This window comes from Pseudopodoces humilis, chromosome 11 (genome assembly GCF_049639895.1).
Source record: "Pseudopodoces humilis isolate 2021_Gansu_Grassland_sample_001 chromosome 11, ASM4963989v1, whole genome shotgun sequence".
Taxonomy (NCBI): Eukaryota; Metazoa; Chordata; class Aves; order Passeriformes; family Paridae; genus Pseudopodoces; species Pseudopodoces humilis.
Genome location: NC_142210.1, coordinates 6,852,254 through 6,868,670, shown reverse-complemented (window position 1 = coordinate 6,868,670; position 16,417 = coordinate 6,852,254). Strand labels below are relative to the sequence as shown.

The window sequence follows — 16,417 nt, the reverse complement described above, 5'->3', positions numbered from 1 at the left end:
AACATCAGCTCTTTGTTTAAATAAGCTGTAGAGAAGCATATTTCATAACACATCCTGTGTACTTAACTGAGTTCAGGTTCCATTTTAGAAATTATGCCCATAAAGCAAGCACTTTATCTTTTTTGTAATAAAGAAAAACATGTTTGCACAGCTAATGAGGTTAATGTTCTGCTTGGGAAAAGTGGCACATTTATTTTTTTTTCTCTTGCAGAGGGGTGTCTGTAGATTTAAAACTGAGTTGCAACCTGAAATGTGATGTTTTTATGTGCTTAAAATAATTTTTTTATCTTTAATGAGCAAAAACAACCATTTTTCATAATATATTGAAGTTGGATGCTGAGTTTGTCTAGGTTTGTTTGGATACCAGCTTTGAGATTTGTGTAGCACAAGTTTAGAACATTTTTCATGGTGTATTCAGAGACAAAAATCAGTGTCTATTATAAATACAGAACCCTGGAAGCAAAATGTGAATCACATCTTCACAGCTGTTCTAACATTTAGAGTATAAATAATTATAACATCAAGTTATCAACATTTAAGTCTTAAATGCTATAGTAAGAAGAATGTTGTTTATTTGTTTGTTTTTAAGAAGCCACGTACTTGTTAGTGCTCTTCAAATTGTCCTGCTGTTGAAATGAGTTTAAGTCCATTAGAAGTTTGTTCTTTTATTAATGTTGAAGAATACTGAAACTTTTTGTTCTTTCTTTTATGTTCATCTTCTCACTAATTGGTAATTGAAGCTGTTGCATGGAAAAAAAACGTTCAAGTGTCATGTTTAGATTTTTCATTTCCATTCCAAGAATAGTCCCACTACTTTGCAAGAGTTAATCCTTGAGTAGCTCTTTACTGAGGAAGGAAGTTTTAGCCCAAGATAATCTTCAGTCAGTAAAGTTAATAGCACTACTTGTTGAGGATTTTGAAATGTAAAACATAACATAACTTGGATTTTGTTCTAATTTTAGAGCAATATATTTTGCTGCTTACTCAAATTGCAAGGAAAAGCTGAACAGTATTTTCAATCCAGATTCTACCCAGGTACACATGATTTCAGCTGGTGTGGCAGGTAAGGATCTGTAACTTTTTAGCTTCATCCTACAGTCATATCTGCAAATGAGAGGTGCCAATAAATATGGAAAAAAAATCCCAACAAAACAGAACATGCTCAGTAATTGAATTATGTCTTTTTAGTTGTTATCTGCCTTGGCCTCTCATTAAACAGGCTCTCTGGTGAATATATGCATGAAACTGCACTAAGTGACAAATAACAGTGTGTGTGAGCAGTCTTCTCTAGAAAACCTGCATGCCTGCTTTTTCAGTTGTAAATTTGAAACTGAAAGTGAAATGAAAAATGTAACCTGTCAAAAACTTGTAGCCTTTCAAAACTTGTTGCTCTGTAAGCTATAAACAGTGTTTGCTTTGACTTCTGGTTTAATTTTTCCTAATCAGTTTTTTTACCACCACTTTCTGGTACGGCTTTGTATGTTTGACTTATTTTTGTCTTTCAGAAATGTGCCTGCAGTTATTTGTGCAAATTATATGTAACACTCTCCCCTCCTTTGCTCATATGCCAGTCTATGAGAAGTTTGCTCTACCGCTAAAGAGTCAGAGAAGAGCAGATTTTTCATAGTTTTCATGTATTTCCATCTCTGTAGAAATAATTTGTATTTTATATCTGCAGTGTAGCTTTGGTGTATTTTAGCAGCTACAAATATCTGTTACTTGATTTGTATATTCTGTGCTTTGGGATCATTAATAAGGGGGAGTTAAAGGCAACTGAGCTATGGTCATGGACTCTCGCTGAGAAAATCAAAACTTGGGTTGGCAACACTTTATCTATTGTTGCCTGTGCCTTTCCTGCACAAGAACAAATGTTCAGGTGTTTTTATAGGCCATGGGCACTTTGCAGATGAATTCTGACAGTTTAATTGTTGAAGTTTCTAAGTCCTGTCAAATTTTACAACCAGTCCATAGAATGTGAGTCCCAGCAATCTGGAATGGACTGATGAAGGTGTGATGTCAGAATAAGAAATAGGATTAGTTTTCTATTTAATGCTTGCTAAAAATCTGACACATGGAGATTTTATTTAGTGTATAAAATAAAAGTGAGATTAGTTTTATACCTAAATGACACTAATGTTCATCTCTGGCACATGAAATGTTGAGGCAGTTTTCAATCTTTAAGGTGTAAGAAGAGCTCTTTCATTTTGCCCAAGTCAAACAAGGATGATGCAGTGTTTGGTTTTTTATCATCTAGAAGTGTGTTCTTGTTTGTAGGTGAACAGCAGAGGGAATGGGATGGAAGGGGATTTAATGAAGAGTTCATCCTAATCAGTTAATTGCATCAGAAAAGATGGTGTTCAGGTCCTTGTCAAGGGAATAAAACATGCCCTTAATTTGGGGGCAGAGAGAAGCGTGGGCGATATAAACAAGTCAGTCCTCAGTTGAAGACAACTTGTGCATCTCGTTCAGTGCTGCAGACAAGATTCTGAGTGTTCCTCATATTTGGAAGTTCCTGCCCTCATTCTGTAAAGCACATTTATGGAGATGGGCTGCATTGCCTTTTCCTGAGTGCTTGCAGCCTCAGCTGTTTGTCATGGAGCTCTGTAGCTGCTTCCCTTCCAGAAGGTTTGCGTTGTGCATTTGTACATACAGCTGCAGTGGACTGGGGAAATGGATTTGAGCCTTAATTGCTGTTTGCCTTTTTTTACTTTTGTGTGCAGGTTTTAACATTGAACAGCTCTTGAGGCTGTTAACTTTCTCATACTTCACAGGTTCTGCAGTTGTATTTCTGAACCACAGTCAGTGAAACAGAATGCTCAGCACAGACTCACACCATAGGTCTTGTCACTGTACAGTACAGAAATTCTCAGGTTCTTTGACAAACAACATTTCAATTCTCTTCTCTGGTTATTCTGATATATGAAAAGGACTCTGCAGTTAAAATTACCAGTACTTTCTTGGGAATGTGCTAACCTTGTTTTTGTAATTCTAATATATTTCAGAAAATGCACTTAAACCAGCTATTAACAGTTTTACCTGCAAGGTTTGTATTGCTGTATAATACAAATCACCTTAAAGCAATGGCAAAATAACAGGGACAAGATCAAATGTGAGCTTTTATTTGGTTGACAGGTTAATGCAGAAGACCATTGCAATATTTGCTTTGGAACCTAAGATTTCAAAATTGTCGAGGTGGAAATTAAACTTCTGAATTAGCAAAAAAATAATCAGTATTGGTGTTTTTCTTTTTCAGCTGCCATTGGTTTCAGTAAGGAATTGAGTAATTCAGTCTTAAATGAGGGTTGTCGTTTTGTTGGTGGTTTTTTGGTGGGTTGGTGTTTTTTCTGGATATGACCTTTCTATTTCATAAAGTTTAATACCTAATTAGCATGAAGTGGGATTTGCACTTACAAATCTTTTCCTGTAGGTTGCAAAACATGGTAATGATGTAAAAATACATTAAAAAAATTGTAACATTGTTTTATGAAAGTACTGCAAATACTGAATTTTAGTCTATTTTAAATTCTGTTTATTTGTATCATGTGCTAATACATGTCTCAGGCTAGACTGATGTCATTGTTAAATAAGGATTGTTTTGTGTACATGGTGTTTTTGGGAGTAAAAAGCTGAAGTATAGTATTTGAAGCATTTTTGTTGGTGGTGGTTTTAGGCCTGATTCTTCATTCTCAAAATATATATTTATGGTTTTAATATTCTTCTACTGAGGGTGAAGTATCTACATATTAGTAACTGATGCCTTATGTAAACAGAAATGAATGCTGTCTTCTTGCTGTGCTAGTTTCCAGCATATAAAGCACATCCCCTTCATACCTAAAATATCTGTGTTGACATGGAGAAGTACTCAGCAATCCTTTTTGCTTACTCCTCAGCACATTGTGGTTCTCTTTTTGCAAACTAGGGCACGGCATATAACTGAGCTTGCTACAACACTGAGTATTTGCTTGTGTGAAGAGAGTTGATTTCTGGACATTTCCAAGTTAGGCTAAATTCTCAGATTCACTCTGAACTCTGCCTTTTCATTGCACTCAGCCTCTCTCACCACAGAGAAGAAAAGCTGTAGAGAACTGAACGAGATACTTGATTCCTGTATAGCTTTCTTGTTTGCTTTTATAATGATTCACAGCCTCAATCAGACAACATGGTTGCAAATCTGCTTCAAAACTACTTTGCCTTGTATGCTGTTGCTGTTTTTTCTAGAACTTTACTGGCAAACCAACCCAAATGCAGATTTTTTTGTCATTAATATTTATTTATTAAAAAATAATTGGGACCACTTTATTACTTAGAAGTAGATTACTTTGTAAGTTTTTAGTGCTATGTACACAGTTAATTCATACCAAATAAAATGCATATTTAGTTCACTCATCTTAGAAAGCTGGATTTCATAAGGCATCTTTTCTGTCCCAAGACTAGGCTAGCTTTAGTGAGTAATATTTTCAAGGGAGTGGGGAAGGAGGAGGGTACACTTCTAAATTTGCCATATAGGTAAGTATATGGAGGTATAAAATTAAACTGCTGCAAATGAGCAGAAATTTCAGTACTCAGTGCATTTTACACATCTATTTTAATATCTGTGGCCTGTTTTGATTATTTTTCTTTCTTTTTTTCCTAAACTTTTACTTGCAAACAGTTAGATTTCCCAATAACTAATTGACAAATCCTTCCGCTGGGATTCGATTTGTACACTTGTGTCTGATGAGGTCACTGCTTGTTGTTATGATACAGAAAAGCCTGTGTCTATTTTAGGCATTTACTGTACATTTCTCCCGTGAAAAGAGTGAGATCGTGTCATCTCATGCTCCCCCTCCGCAGGTCACTTCCTGCAGCAATATGGACTAACTTAAACCTCGTGAGTACTGAACTGAGCGTCTCTTGCAGCCTCTAGTGTAAGAACCACACATTGGGTTTGTGATATCTATTGAATAAACAACGTAAGGGGAAGACACTTGTAGCTTGAACTCAGATGATGTGCATTGTGCATAGACATCACTTTTCCTGAACTCTATTTAGAGTGATTTTTTTTTTTTTTCCTGTGCCATTCAGGGAAAGGTAGGAAATACCTTTCACTGAGAGCTGCTACTGTACTTAGCTCTGGCTAACTGAAAGCCCCTACTGGGTTAAACAAGGCATTTTGGGTTTTTTTTTCCCTAGTGTTCCAGAGCTGCCTTTAAAATGCTGCAGCTGATATTCTCTGTTGCCACATTTATTTCAAAGACCTCTTTTCTTTTTCCTTTTTAATATGTGTGTATAATCCTTGCTGTCTCTTTCTGTTTACTCTTTTGGTTTATTTTTATTTTATTACTTTTAAATTTTAATTCATCATTCCATGTTCACATATGTATGTATCAATTACATTGGCTTATAGATTGAAAAGCACCAACCCTGTCCTTGGAAATATTATGCATAATAGGAATACCTGGGATCTTACCTGTCAGTAGCTGGGATAGCTGAAAAAGTAGATTGAGATAATTCTGTAGGAAACCGAGATACAATAAAATAAAACTAGAGGAGTTTGTAGTATTGCCAAATTTATCTGTACTTGTCAGGAATCTGGGATCTTTCTTGAGGGTGCAACACCTTGATAGGCATTGTAAAGTATTATAAAGATCATTGAGGCTTTTAAAAAGAAAAAAGGAAACAATTGGTGGAGCTTCATGGCAGTTGTTGAAAGCCCCTAAAGTTTGTTTGAATAAATACTTTTTTGCTACAGATTTTCTGTATTTAAAAGTCAAACTTTATCTTCTCAAGGATCCCAAATGTTATGGTTCATGTTTTGGAGGGCTTTCCTTGGTGTCAGCATCACTCAATTCTTAATTCATTTTGCTTCTTCACTTACTGCATTTGCTACTTTAGCTGTAAGAATTGACCTGTAGTCATCTCATCTTGAAACCTGAGTTATTGAAGGCCCTTTCATTTGAAAACTTTGGTTTGAACTGTCAACTTAGGTCTGTGACAGCCATGAGGAAAAATATTGGCCATGTTGCTGAGTGTCTGATCATACTGTTGGAGGTGCTGCATTTAAATTACGCTTAGAGTGACCCCACGAGTGTGTTTTTGAGTAGAGTAGGGGTTGCATCCTGTGCCAACCACTTCTCATTGGAAATTTCCAATATACTCTTCCCGGTCAGCCTAGAAGTATCAGGCTGCTGCAATGGGTGAATGCAGTCACAGTCACTCAGCCAGTGCCCGTACCTACACATTACCTGTTCCAGATTCAGGATTTGCAGACACCCTTACTTTGAGTTGAATATGAAGGCGAAAGACTGTGTGTTACAGTCGAAAAGTTACAGAATTCCAAAATGTGCAACTTAAATAGGAATGCAGAAGGCTTTTTAGCTTTGTTCACTTGTAATTGAGAACTAGGAGAGACTGAAGAACTAATTTTGAGTTTTAGAGAAGTCTTTCCTGAAAGATGTGTTGGTAGGGAAAGTGAGTGATTTTCCCCCACCTTACTTCAAAGCCTTTGTTGCAGTTCTGTGCATTTTCCTAGTGCACTTCATGCCAGAAGGATTCTGATTGGAAGTCAAACAAAACTTTATTAGTGACAGTGTAAGGAAATAAAAATGTGTAAGAATGAAGTTTCCTTTCAGTGTAGTTGAGCTCAGGCTCCAATGCTATTGGAATCAGTGGAGTTCCTGTGACATTGTGACAGGTCAGACAGGCTATGGCTACTTGAGCTGCGGAGCCTGTTTTGCACATGCTGTGTTTTCAAAACATCCCATGCCTTATGGCAGAATAGTTGCCCAGTGCTTTGAGTTTTTACATCATTATTTATCTCCATGGAATAGAGATATCAAACTCTTGGCTTGTTAGGATTTCACTCCATCATATGAAGGTTATATCAGTACTGAGATATAGGAAAAATGAGTAGTGAATCAGAAAAAAAGAAAGCCAACTCCAAACCTTTATTATCTACCACAGGAAGCTGCTGAAGTTTGAGTTAGTTTAAAAATCTGTTTAATCAGAAAATTGAACAGAAGCCTCCATCTGTTTTTATTCTTTTGGAGAAAACCAGCTCAGTCTTAGTCACTGCCAAATCTGTTAATTTGGTTTTAGAACCTGACCTTATTTTCAGACCATTCTATAAACCATAATGACCTGTTTAAGCTTTGGGGGTGGGCACAGATCAAACAGAACAGTTAAGATCCCCTGGCATTTCTGAGTATTGCAGACCTTTGTGTGCAATGTAAACCTAGATTATAATTGAACAGGAGTAACATGTATGCAACCAGTTCTGCTAAATCTATTTCTGAGCTGTTACTGATCTGATAAACGAACTTATCAATAGCCTGTTGCTGGATAAGTACCATGCCCCAGCCATGCACTGAACAAGGTAACTCTGTCCTTCCCCACACACCCAGTCCATCCCCTTGCAGGAGAGCAGTATGTCTTTGTAGTTATATACCAGCCACGTGTGTCACTTAGAGAGCAAGTGTCTAAATTTATCATCTCTTGCCTGGCCATGTTCCAGCTTTTTCCTTTTCCTATTCTCTCCTGCAGACGTGACACCTCATTGATGGTGCATGTGTGGTGTTACAGCTTGAGATGATTTATTTTTTATTTTTTTTTCAGAGCTGCTTTTCACTCTGCTTTTTTTCTCTCTCTCTCTCTCTCCACAATTGTGCAGAAGTAAGAGTGATTCTTACTTCTTTTTTTTCTTTTTTCCTTTTTTTTTTGTTTCCTTTTTTCTTTTTCTTCTGTTTTCTTTAATGGACTGAAAATCAAAGCTTTAACCCTTAGCCTTTATGCAAGCCTGAGTAGTGGCTGTCTGTCTGAATAGTTAGAAATCATAGTATTTACTTTAACAATTTAAACACTCATATGCTTGTAAAAGTATTCCAAGGCCAGCCAACAATCTCTGCTTTGACTACTAAATAAAAGATTAGCATTCAAATATAACTGCTCTTTATAGTTCATTATTAAAAGGTCTCTTAATTTACAGTAATAAATGCCTTTTAACTGCACCAAAAGTAGTATTTATTCAGTCTGCATGCTTTTAAACTCGGATTGTATTTCAGGTAACAAAGTAAATTGAGGCAATGTTGTATAGCATCTCAAATTGCTACTGCTGTCTCTGCAATGCATTCTTACTGACTTTTTTGCCCAATTGGCTAATAGTTGTCTAGTTGGCATTGCTGTTCTGTGGTGTCAGAACAGGGTTGGTATTAGATAGGCAGAGAACTGTACTTAATTTGGCTTATTTTATATGGGGCATCACTTGCTAAAACTCAAACTTACTCAATATTAATGTAAAATTAAAAACAATCTAAGTGCTCATTGGCTGTATGGATTCACAAAGTGTCAGTAAAATGGGGACTTCAGAAAATCAGTATAGTCCGAGTTTTTGCATCCACTGTACCTTAACTGTGTGTGTTTGGAACTTAGATGCAGTTGTTCTTGTGATATTATCACATCTAATTTTGTTATTTTTACATTTTTTAGGCTTTACTGCGATCACAACAACTAATCCCATTTGGTTGGTAAAGACACGGTTGCAGCTTGATGCGAGGTAAAATGACAATATGAAATCTCATGCTGTGACAAGATTGTACTCAAGTGTTGTGAATCTGTTCTGCATTCTGAAATAGAATGAATTCTTAAACATTTAACATTTCAGATTTGGAAAGTTGTTGCTGGTCTCTCTACAAATTATACTATTACTTCTCTTTTTTAATCCATTCTGAGACATGCTTGAGGCACTGTAGTAGACCGACCAGAAAATCTGGAATAAATTACAAGGTTAATAGTTTCATTAAAATCAAGTTCTGCCAACCATATGCTTACATTTTCATTCAGTAACATGTTCTCTTTAACTGTTGAGCTAAACATTCCTGAAATATGGATTCAGTATTCTAGCATGTGTTTAGAAAAAGGCTTTAAACGTCCTCAAGATTTTTTTTATTGTGGCTGAGGGGTTTTTTTGCATAGTTCTAGCCTATAAAAAGGGAAAGACTTCTTTAATGGATAGAAACAGGAATTGTCCTAATATGGGATAGTCAATTGTTTGGGCTTACCATAGAATTGACTACAGAAGTGATTTGTTTTGAAACTAGTAATGAAGTAGAATTTTATGCAAATAGGAGGACAGAACACTGTATTCCCATCTATTTAAACCTATAGGGAGGGACTGGTATGATGCCATATGATGTGTCCACATGAGTTATGTAACTCCTTAGAAGGCTATCTGTTTTATTCTGTGAGTTGCTCACTGAGACCTCTGCTGGCACAATCCATGTGCCTGCACTTGGCAGCTGTAGTGAAGCACATCTCGTACAGGGTTGTCATGGGTTTACGTAGTTGTGTACAGTATTCCAGCTACTTCAGTATGCACAACTCAATTCTGTGAGCTCAAAATGGGAATAAAACTTCATTTGCCAAGTACTGCTTGAAACAGGTATGTCTAATGAGCATTTTCCTTGACATCAGCAGTGGCTTAATTCAATCAAGTAGCAGGTCCCAGTGTTGCACTGGTTGCTGTGCCAGTTGTTTGCCAAGAGCTGTAATGCTGAGAGCTGCTGTTTTAACTCTTAGCCACTGAATGCTGTCGAGCTCTTTATTGAGGCAACAATTAGGGCAAATCCATTACGCCTAAGGAAATGGTCATTTTTCTCATGAATCACTGACATGGATAGCCCATTTGGGAGTCTGTTTCCAAGCAGTTTAGTCCTTTATTGCATGAGAGTTGGGGAGGCCTAAAGCTGCTCAATGTTTTCCTGTGATACTTTTTCTTTAGTCACTGTGTGAAGTTTGGCTTGGATTCTGTGTAATGCTTTACCTGTGTTTAGTGCTCAAGGCCTTTGAGACTGGAGCCCCTTGGAGCCCCTCAGAATCAGTGTCGGTATTTCCTAAGTCTTCTCGTCACTACAAACCTGTTTAATTATTTTTCAGTCTCACTGGTTGCACCAGTTGATATTTGGACTTGTTTTCTCATTTTTAGGAATCGTGGAGAAAAGCGAATGAGCGCTTTTGAGTGTGTCCGCAAAGTTTATCGCTTGGATGGTTTTAAAGGTTTTTACCGGGGAATGTCTGCATCCTACGCTGGCATATCTGAGACTGTTATTCACTTTGTCATTTATGAGAGTATTAAGAAAAAATTACTGGAATATAAGACTGCTTCTGCCATGGGCAATGAGGATGAATCAGCAAAAGAAGCATCGGACTTTGTTCGAATGATGATGGCTGCTGCCACTTCCAAAACGTGTGCAACATCAATAGCGTATCCCCATGGTAAGTGGGACATGTGCAGCTGAGACCCTGAGTCAGATCCATCAAAGGGAGTCTTCTCTGTGATATTTGTAGCCAACTTTGGTTTACTTTCTCAAGAAATATTTTTCTGTCTAAAGAGCAGACTTAGCAGGTCAACATGAGTATAGTATTCAGAAATGGAAGTGCTTTACAGTGGATATCCAGCATGACCTTTTCTTAGGCAATGTTTATTTTGCCAAGGGATTTGCCAGGGTATGGCCCAAGGTACTCAGAGATGCTTTTTCAGTTGGAATCTTTCCATATACTTAGCAATTTTCCATAATGTGCCAGCAAGTTCTTGTCCCCCTTCTAGGAAACAGGCTGTCTAGTTTGTGTGTCAGTTGCACTTGATCTTCCTGCAGAGTAGTTTGTTTGTTAATGAACTGAGTACTGAACTAATGTCAACTTCTGAGCTAAAATGTAAGCCCAAGCAACAGTCCTCTTCTGGATTGTAGCTAAGCAAATCAACTTGCCTTGTTTAGTCAAATACCTAATACTTGCTCTCCTCTTACACATATTTGGTTTGATACTCTGGTTGTCTTCCTCCTCCTTTTTTTAAAAAGGAGTTGTGAGATTGGGAACTTGGGGAGGGGTATTCTTGTGTAAAAATCCCTGATCAGTTGCTGGGAAAAATAATGAAAAGTGGTGAACGTAACCACTCAATTTTTCTTTTTTTTCCACTGATTTTCTTTGTACAGAGGTTGTACGAACAAGACTAAGAGAAGAGGGAACAAAATACAGATCTTTCTTCCAGACACTCTCTTTGCTTGTGCGAGAGGAAGGGTATGGCTCCCTCTACCGAGGTTTAACTACACACCTGATCAGACAGATTCCAAACACGGCTATCATGATGTCCACCTATGAAGTTGTAGTCTACTTACTTGATGGATAGCAGTGTGACAAAGTGGAAGAAGGTGGAAGATAGAAAGACTGGAGTGGACCACTGAATGTCAATGCCAATGTGGTGGGCAAAAGGAACGTTTTATCAGGAACAAGCAGCTGTGGATAAAACAGAAGGTTGATTGTGGGCAACTCTGAATAATTTTGCTGCCTTTATTGTGTGGTCTCATGTCAATGTGACAAATGGGAACTGCCCCTTAGGGAATGCCTTCATACATCTCTTAATTCAGAATTATTCTTTTCATCTGTTAATCTAGACACAGCCATTGAGTCATCTTCAGAGACCTGATGGGTGAGGGAAGGGACATGAAATATGGTCCTGGGCAGTCCATTACCTCTTTGTGATTGCTCTCAACTACATAATTTTTGTTCTGTTTTACTGCACAGTAACCTGTTGGAGGAATGGGCAAGACAGTACTTTGATAGCTTTCTATACCTGAAACTTCTGTTTAGTTGCTCTGAAGATTCAAAAGGAGACTGAGGTAGTGGTAAGTGTGTAAAGTTTTCCATATTGCTACCTCAAGAAAAAATATGGTGCAGGGACCCAGAACAGTTATTACTTCACTACAAAAGGTGATACCTGTTGTAGCTTTTTGGTTTTGATTGTTTTAGGTTTTTTTTTTCCCTTGACATTTGAGCAGTGTTGTAGGTTAGTGAGAGAGGGTCTGATTGTTCAGTTCTTATCAGTCTGTTAATGTTGGTATATGTGGATTTCTGGTCCTGTTGCATCATCCTCCTTTTCTGGAACTTTTCTTAAGTAAGAGAGGCCTATGAAACATTGTCCTGTATCATCAGTTTTCCTTGCCAACCTGTTTAAGGAAGAAGTTGCTGAATGCTACTTTATAGCCTTTTTAAGATTTGTGATGAGAAATCTCAACTAGTCCAGCCTCCCATTTGTGAAGACAGGATTCACTCAGATAGTTTCATGCTGCCTAAGCACAAGCTGTATTACCCCTTAAATATCTGGCAAATCCTGCCTGGATTACCAGTATTTATATGGGAGTACTGGGTGAAAACACATATCACTGTGGCTAGAGTAAACAGAAAGCAGAAACCAGTTGAAGTTATGATAGATCCTGTCAGTGCAGACAGGCTCTGTGCAGAAGGATGGAGAAACTGTAAATGATACTTTCTTGAAAGCATTCCCGCTGATAATTGCTTTATCACTTCTGTCATCTTGAGCCTGTGTACTGAGCTATAATGTTGTCCTCCACATTGTCTGATTATTCAGGCATTGGTTTTGTTCTGTAAGCCAATTGCAAAATAATGCCTTTTATTCAGCAGTGAGGCTTAGCTGGTTTATTCCATCATAATTTACAGATTTTTCCAAAATCATACAACTGGAGTGTCAAGCAGTTTAATGTTACAGGAAGTTTTACAGCTTTCCAGGCAAGTATCTTCTCAGTCTGCATCCATTATCCTTGTGACAAAGATGATCATTTATAAATTGAGGTCAATAGCTTTCTCCACCATATAAATGCTGCTACACTGGCATGGACAGAAATGTGCTCTCAGCTCTTCCAGTGTGGTACTTCAGTACACTTGAACTGTGCATCATGTGCAATGGCTTTATTTTAAGAATGACTTCTTATGCACTTTGTGGCCTTCTTAGGGCTTATGACTTTTCTTCCTCTTACTGATTATCTGGAATCAAACCATGTTTGAAACATGCAGTTTGGTTTTAAACAAAGCAGGTGGTTTGATTTCTGTGGAAGCTGTGCAGGAGTTTATGCTGTAAATCCATAGCATCTCTGTGACAGTAGTTCTGTAGGTCTATACAAAATCCCAAAGTTTGCAGAACAATCAGTCTGTGTTTTTCTCATTTGCTGTCCTTTATTTTGACCCTTGTCATGTTCTCCACACAGTGTCAAAGTATTTGAGTATTTCATGTAATTTTCTGTATTAATTTGTCATCCTCTAAAAGCTACCTACAGTAAGTATATCAACCTTGCAGTGCTGTATTGACTTCCGTGCTTGGAAAATGTTCCTTTTTTAAAGACATAGCATGGTGTGAGGGGTGACCACAGTAAACTTGATTGTCTCAAAGAAGTGAAAGGAGTGCTTAAATGTGTTTTAAAGTGGGTTGTTTCTAGTGATCTCTAGGAAAAGCCTGGAGTATTTATGACTGACCTAAGCCTTGATGTGATGCTCTTGTTCAGGTAAATAAATGCAGGAACAGTGACTTACTGTAATTTTTGTGAGGTAGAAAGTGGGTCACTTTCAGGTTATCTAGAGTATTCAGTCATAGCCAAAACTTAAATTGGCGAAGACCTTACTCAGCTTTGGAGTTCATGAATACAGTTAACACTTGGAGTTAGCCTAGGCTTCATGAGAGTTTGTCTCCTCAGTTTGGATACATTGTCCCCTGTTTGTCTCCCATTCCTGGGTATTCCCTGGGAACTGTGTGTGTGCCTTCTCTGGGGAAGAGCAGAGCCCCTGGAGCTGATAAGTAGGACATGTTAACAAGTACATTTGAATATGGGAGATAATAGCTAAAAGCAGACAATCAGCTTATTACTCCACCTATTTAAAAGGTATTCCAGCTTTCTTTTAAACTTCAGGGGTGATCATTTTGGCTTCCTTTGCATAACCAAACGTAACCCCAAAATTTATTGGGATTTTTTCATTATTTTTAAACTACACGAACCTGCAAAATTACCTCTGATGTATTTCCCAAAGATCTTTATTTATGTTGTTTTCTTGATATTTATTATAAAAACTCAAGGGGAATAACAAGATGCTTCATTCAATAATATCTTTAACTACAGAGCTGAAAGCAGTGCATTTAAATTTGGTCATCTTGATTTGTATTTGGATGTCATGTATTTATGTCCCACTTGTGTGTGCTAGAGGAAAGGATGTGTGAAGAACTCGAAGCAATGAATTAGTTCCTCATTTCCGTGGCTGCGCTGGGAGCCGAGGTCGGTGCGCGGCGGGTTTGGGGCCGGCAGGTGGCGCGCCCTCCGCGGGAGTCCCGCCAGGGAAAAGCCATGGAAAACTGGGCCCGGGAATGCCGTCCCTGCGCCCCTCCTAGCCCTGCAGGGCTGGGTGGCAGCAGGCGAGTGGGGCACGGGGAGAGCCGCTGTGTCTGGCCCACTTTCTGCTCTGCGTGGTTGGAAGTGGGCTTACACGAGGGAGCTGTGGAATTTTTTGGTTGTTTTAGTTGTAACTGAGACATGCCTGTCTACTTATCCATTAACACTGCCCCTTTCTCTGTTTACATAATGCACTCCTCATCATCCCTTGCTGATTGAGGTGTTAATGACAGCGGATTGTTTGTTTGTTATTGACAGTTTCTGCTAGTCTGTTTTTCTTATGACATCTGTAACATTCCTCAGACTGCAACATCATAAGAGAATGCTTCCAGAGACAAGAGTGGAGAGCCTTTATAAATGTTGCTTCCTGTTTAAACTGTTCAGATTTGGAAAACAAGCTGAATGCTGAAGTGTGCCTAGGTAAATGTACTACTTTTTTCAATTTCCTGTCTGTTAAGACTGAGTTATATAAGTTTTTCAGTTCTTCTATTTAAGAGTCTGCCTACCCTGCATATGTGAACATAACTATGCTCTCAGAGTCATAGCTAAACACTCACAGATGACAGATTGAGAATACTTCAGTACTCATGTGAGGTTTGCTATTATTCTTGCATACATGTAGTTGGCTGTAAACTATGTGCATTTACTCTGTATTTATATAGTTAACTTTTTGTTTGGATTGCTTTAAACTTCAAAGCAAATTAAAATTATGTGCTTCTATTCAAATGTTGCCTGCTGTGCTAAGCTGTACACTGTTTTTAACCTTTTAATTTTCCTATTATTGATACATACCAGTGCCTGCACAGTTGTGATTAAAAATGAAAAATTCATTAACCCAGTGAATCATTTCATCTTGTGCCCTTTTATAGTAGCAGAAAATAAGGTGTGTGTATTGTACCTTTAATATTTCCTTTTTGGAGGGATTCATGGATGACTTAAACCAGCAGTATGTATTGGTGCAGTCGGATTTGAACACAGTTACCTCTACGGAATCGAGTGCTCCTGTCAACTGAGATCCAGGAGCTGGTCACCACAAAACTCATGTCCATTTGAAGTGCTAGCTAGCACAAGCCACTGCTGACAAAACTGAAGGGCCATAATTCCTTAAAATGCTCAGAGTTAATTGCATGTGAGGGTTATAACCAAGTCCTTGAACCTGACACATTGTTAGATATTGATACTGTTTTTCTTATGATGGCTGGTGTTTGATCTGAAGTCTGTCCTGAGCTCCCCACAAATCATTCTGCAAAGGCGTACATGGGGCTTGTTTGGTGACTGCTGTTTTTCCCCCTCACCGTGTCTTCGGGAACTGAATCTTTGCAGGTTCTATGTATCTGATTTGATTCTTTCAGCTGATCAAAACTACTTCAACACTTGCATTAAATGAGCACATCTGTGATAGCTTTTTTCTTTCAGTATGTGTTGCTGTGAATTGCCCTACCTTGCCACACCTTCTAGCTCCCAGGCCAGCCAGGCTTAGAGGTAATCAGTCCTCTGGAACCAGTACAGGCAAACAGTGTGCTTATCCCTGACACATCTGAAATTACGTCTCTAACTGGCATAGCTGTAATTGTGTGTAATTGATCTTTCACTTCTACCCTGCAAAGGAGGCACTTTGGCAGGGCAGAGCTCAGGGTAAGTCTGTGAGGGTGTTTTGAAGTTCATTCTGCTTTACAACCCCTTCTGCTAATGGGGTTGTGTTGAGCTTGGTCAAAAAGGTTGTGTGTGAAATGAAGGTACATTCAAAGTGCTAATTGGTTATGACTTGGAATTAATGCAGCAGTGCAGTCCGACAGAGGTGCAGCCTAAAAGCACATAAGGCTTGACAATGATGTCTTTCTCAAATGAAAATCCTTAAATTTGATAATGCACTTACACTAAAATAAAATGTACTTCCAAAAACAAACACTCCCCTCATCTTGTGTGTGCTGCTGCCAGCCACTGTGCTCTGTGCTGACTCAGAACATCCTTATATTCCTGCACAGCTTCTGCAAAAGGCAGGAAATGCCAGGGCTGTAATCCAGTTTTCATGAGCAAATTGATGCAAACAAAATGGTGTCCTGAACTGTGAAAGGCAGATTAGAGCACAGGGTCTTTTGTTTGTGTAGATGGAATATTTCAAGGGATACTCCCAGGACTGGGCTCCCTACTGCAGACACCTCAGTGATGGAGTTGTGTGAAGTTGACTAGAAGCTTTCCGAGACAAGCTCAAGATG

General features: G+C 38.3%; 1 protein-coding gene across 1 annotated transcript in view; it reads left to right on the top strand.

Annotated features, from left to right (window-relative positions):
- The window catches only part of SLC25A36 (solute carrier family 25 member 36), a 29,460-nt gene extending 13,844 nt beyond the window's left edge, over positions 1–15,616 (top strand). Inside the window, exons 4-7 of the mRNA XM_005527020.3 lie at positions 963–1,063; positions 8,464–8,530; positions 9,959–10,248; positions 10,965–15,616. Of these exons, the coding sequence (XP_005527077.1) occupies positions 963–1,063; positions 8,464–8,530; positions 9,959–10,248; positions 10,965–11,158 (652 nt within the window). The 3' untranslated portion in view covers positions 11,159–15,616. The remainder of the gene's footprint in view (positions 1–962; positions 1,064–8,463; positions 8,531–9,958; positions 10,249–10,964) is intronic.
- Positions 15,617–16,417: the final 801 nt, after the last annotated feature.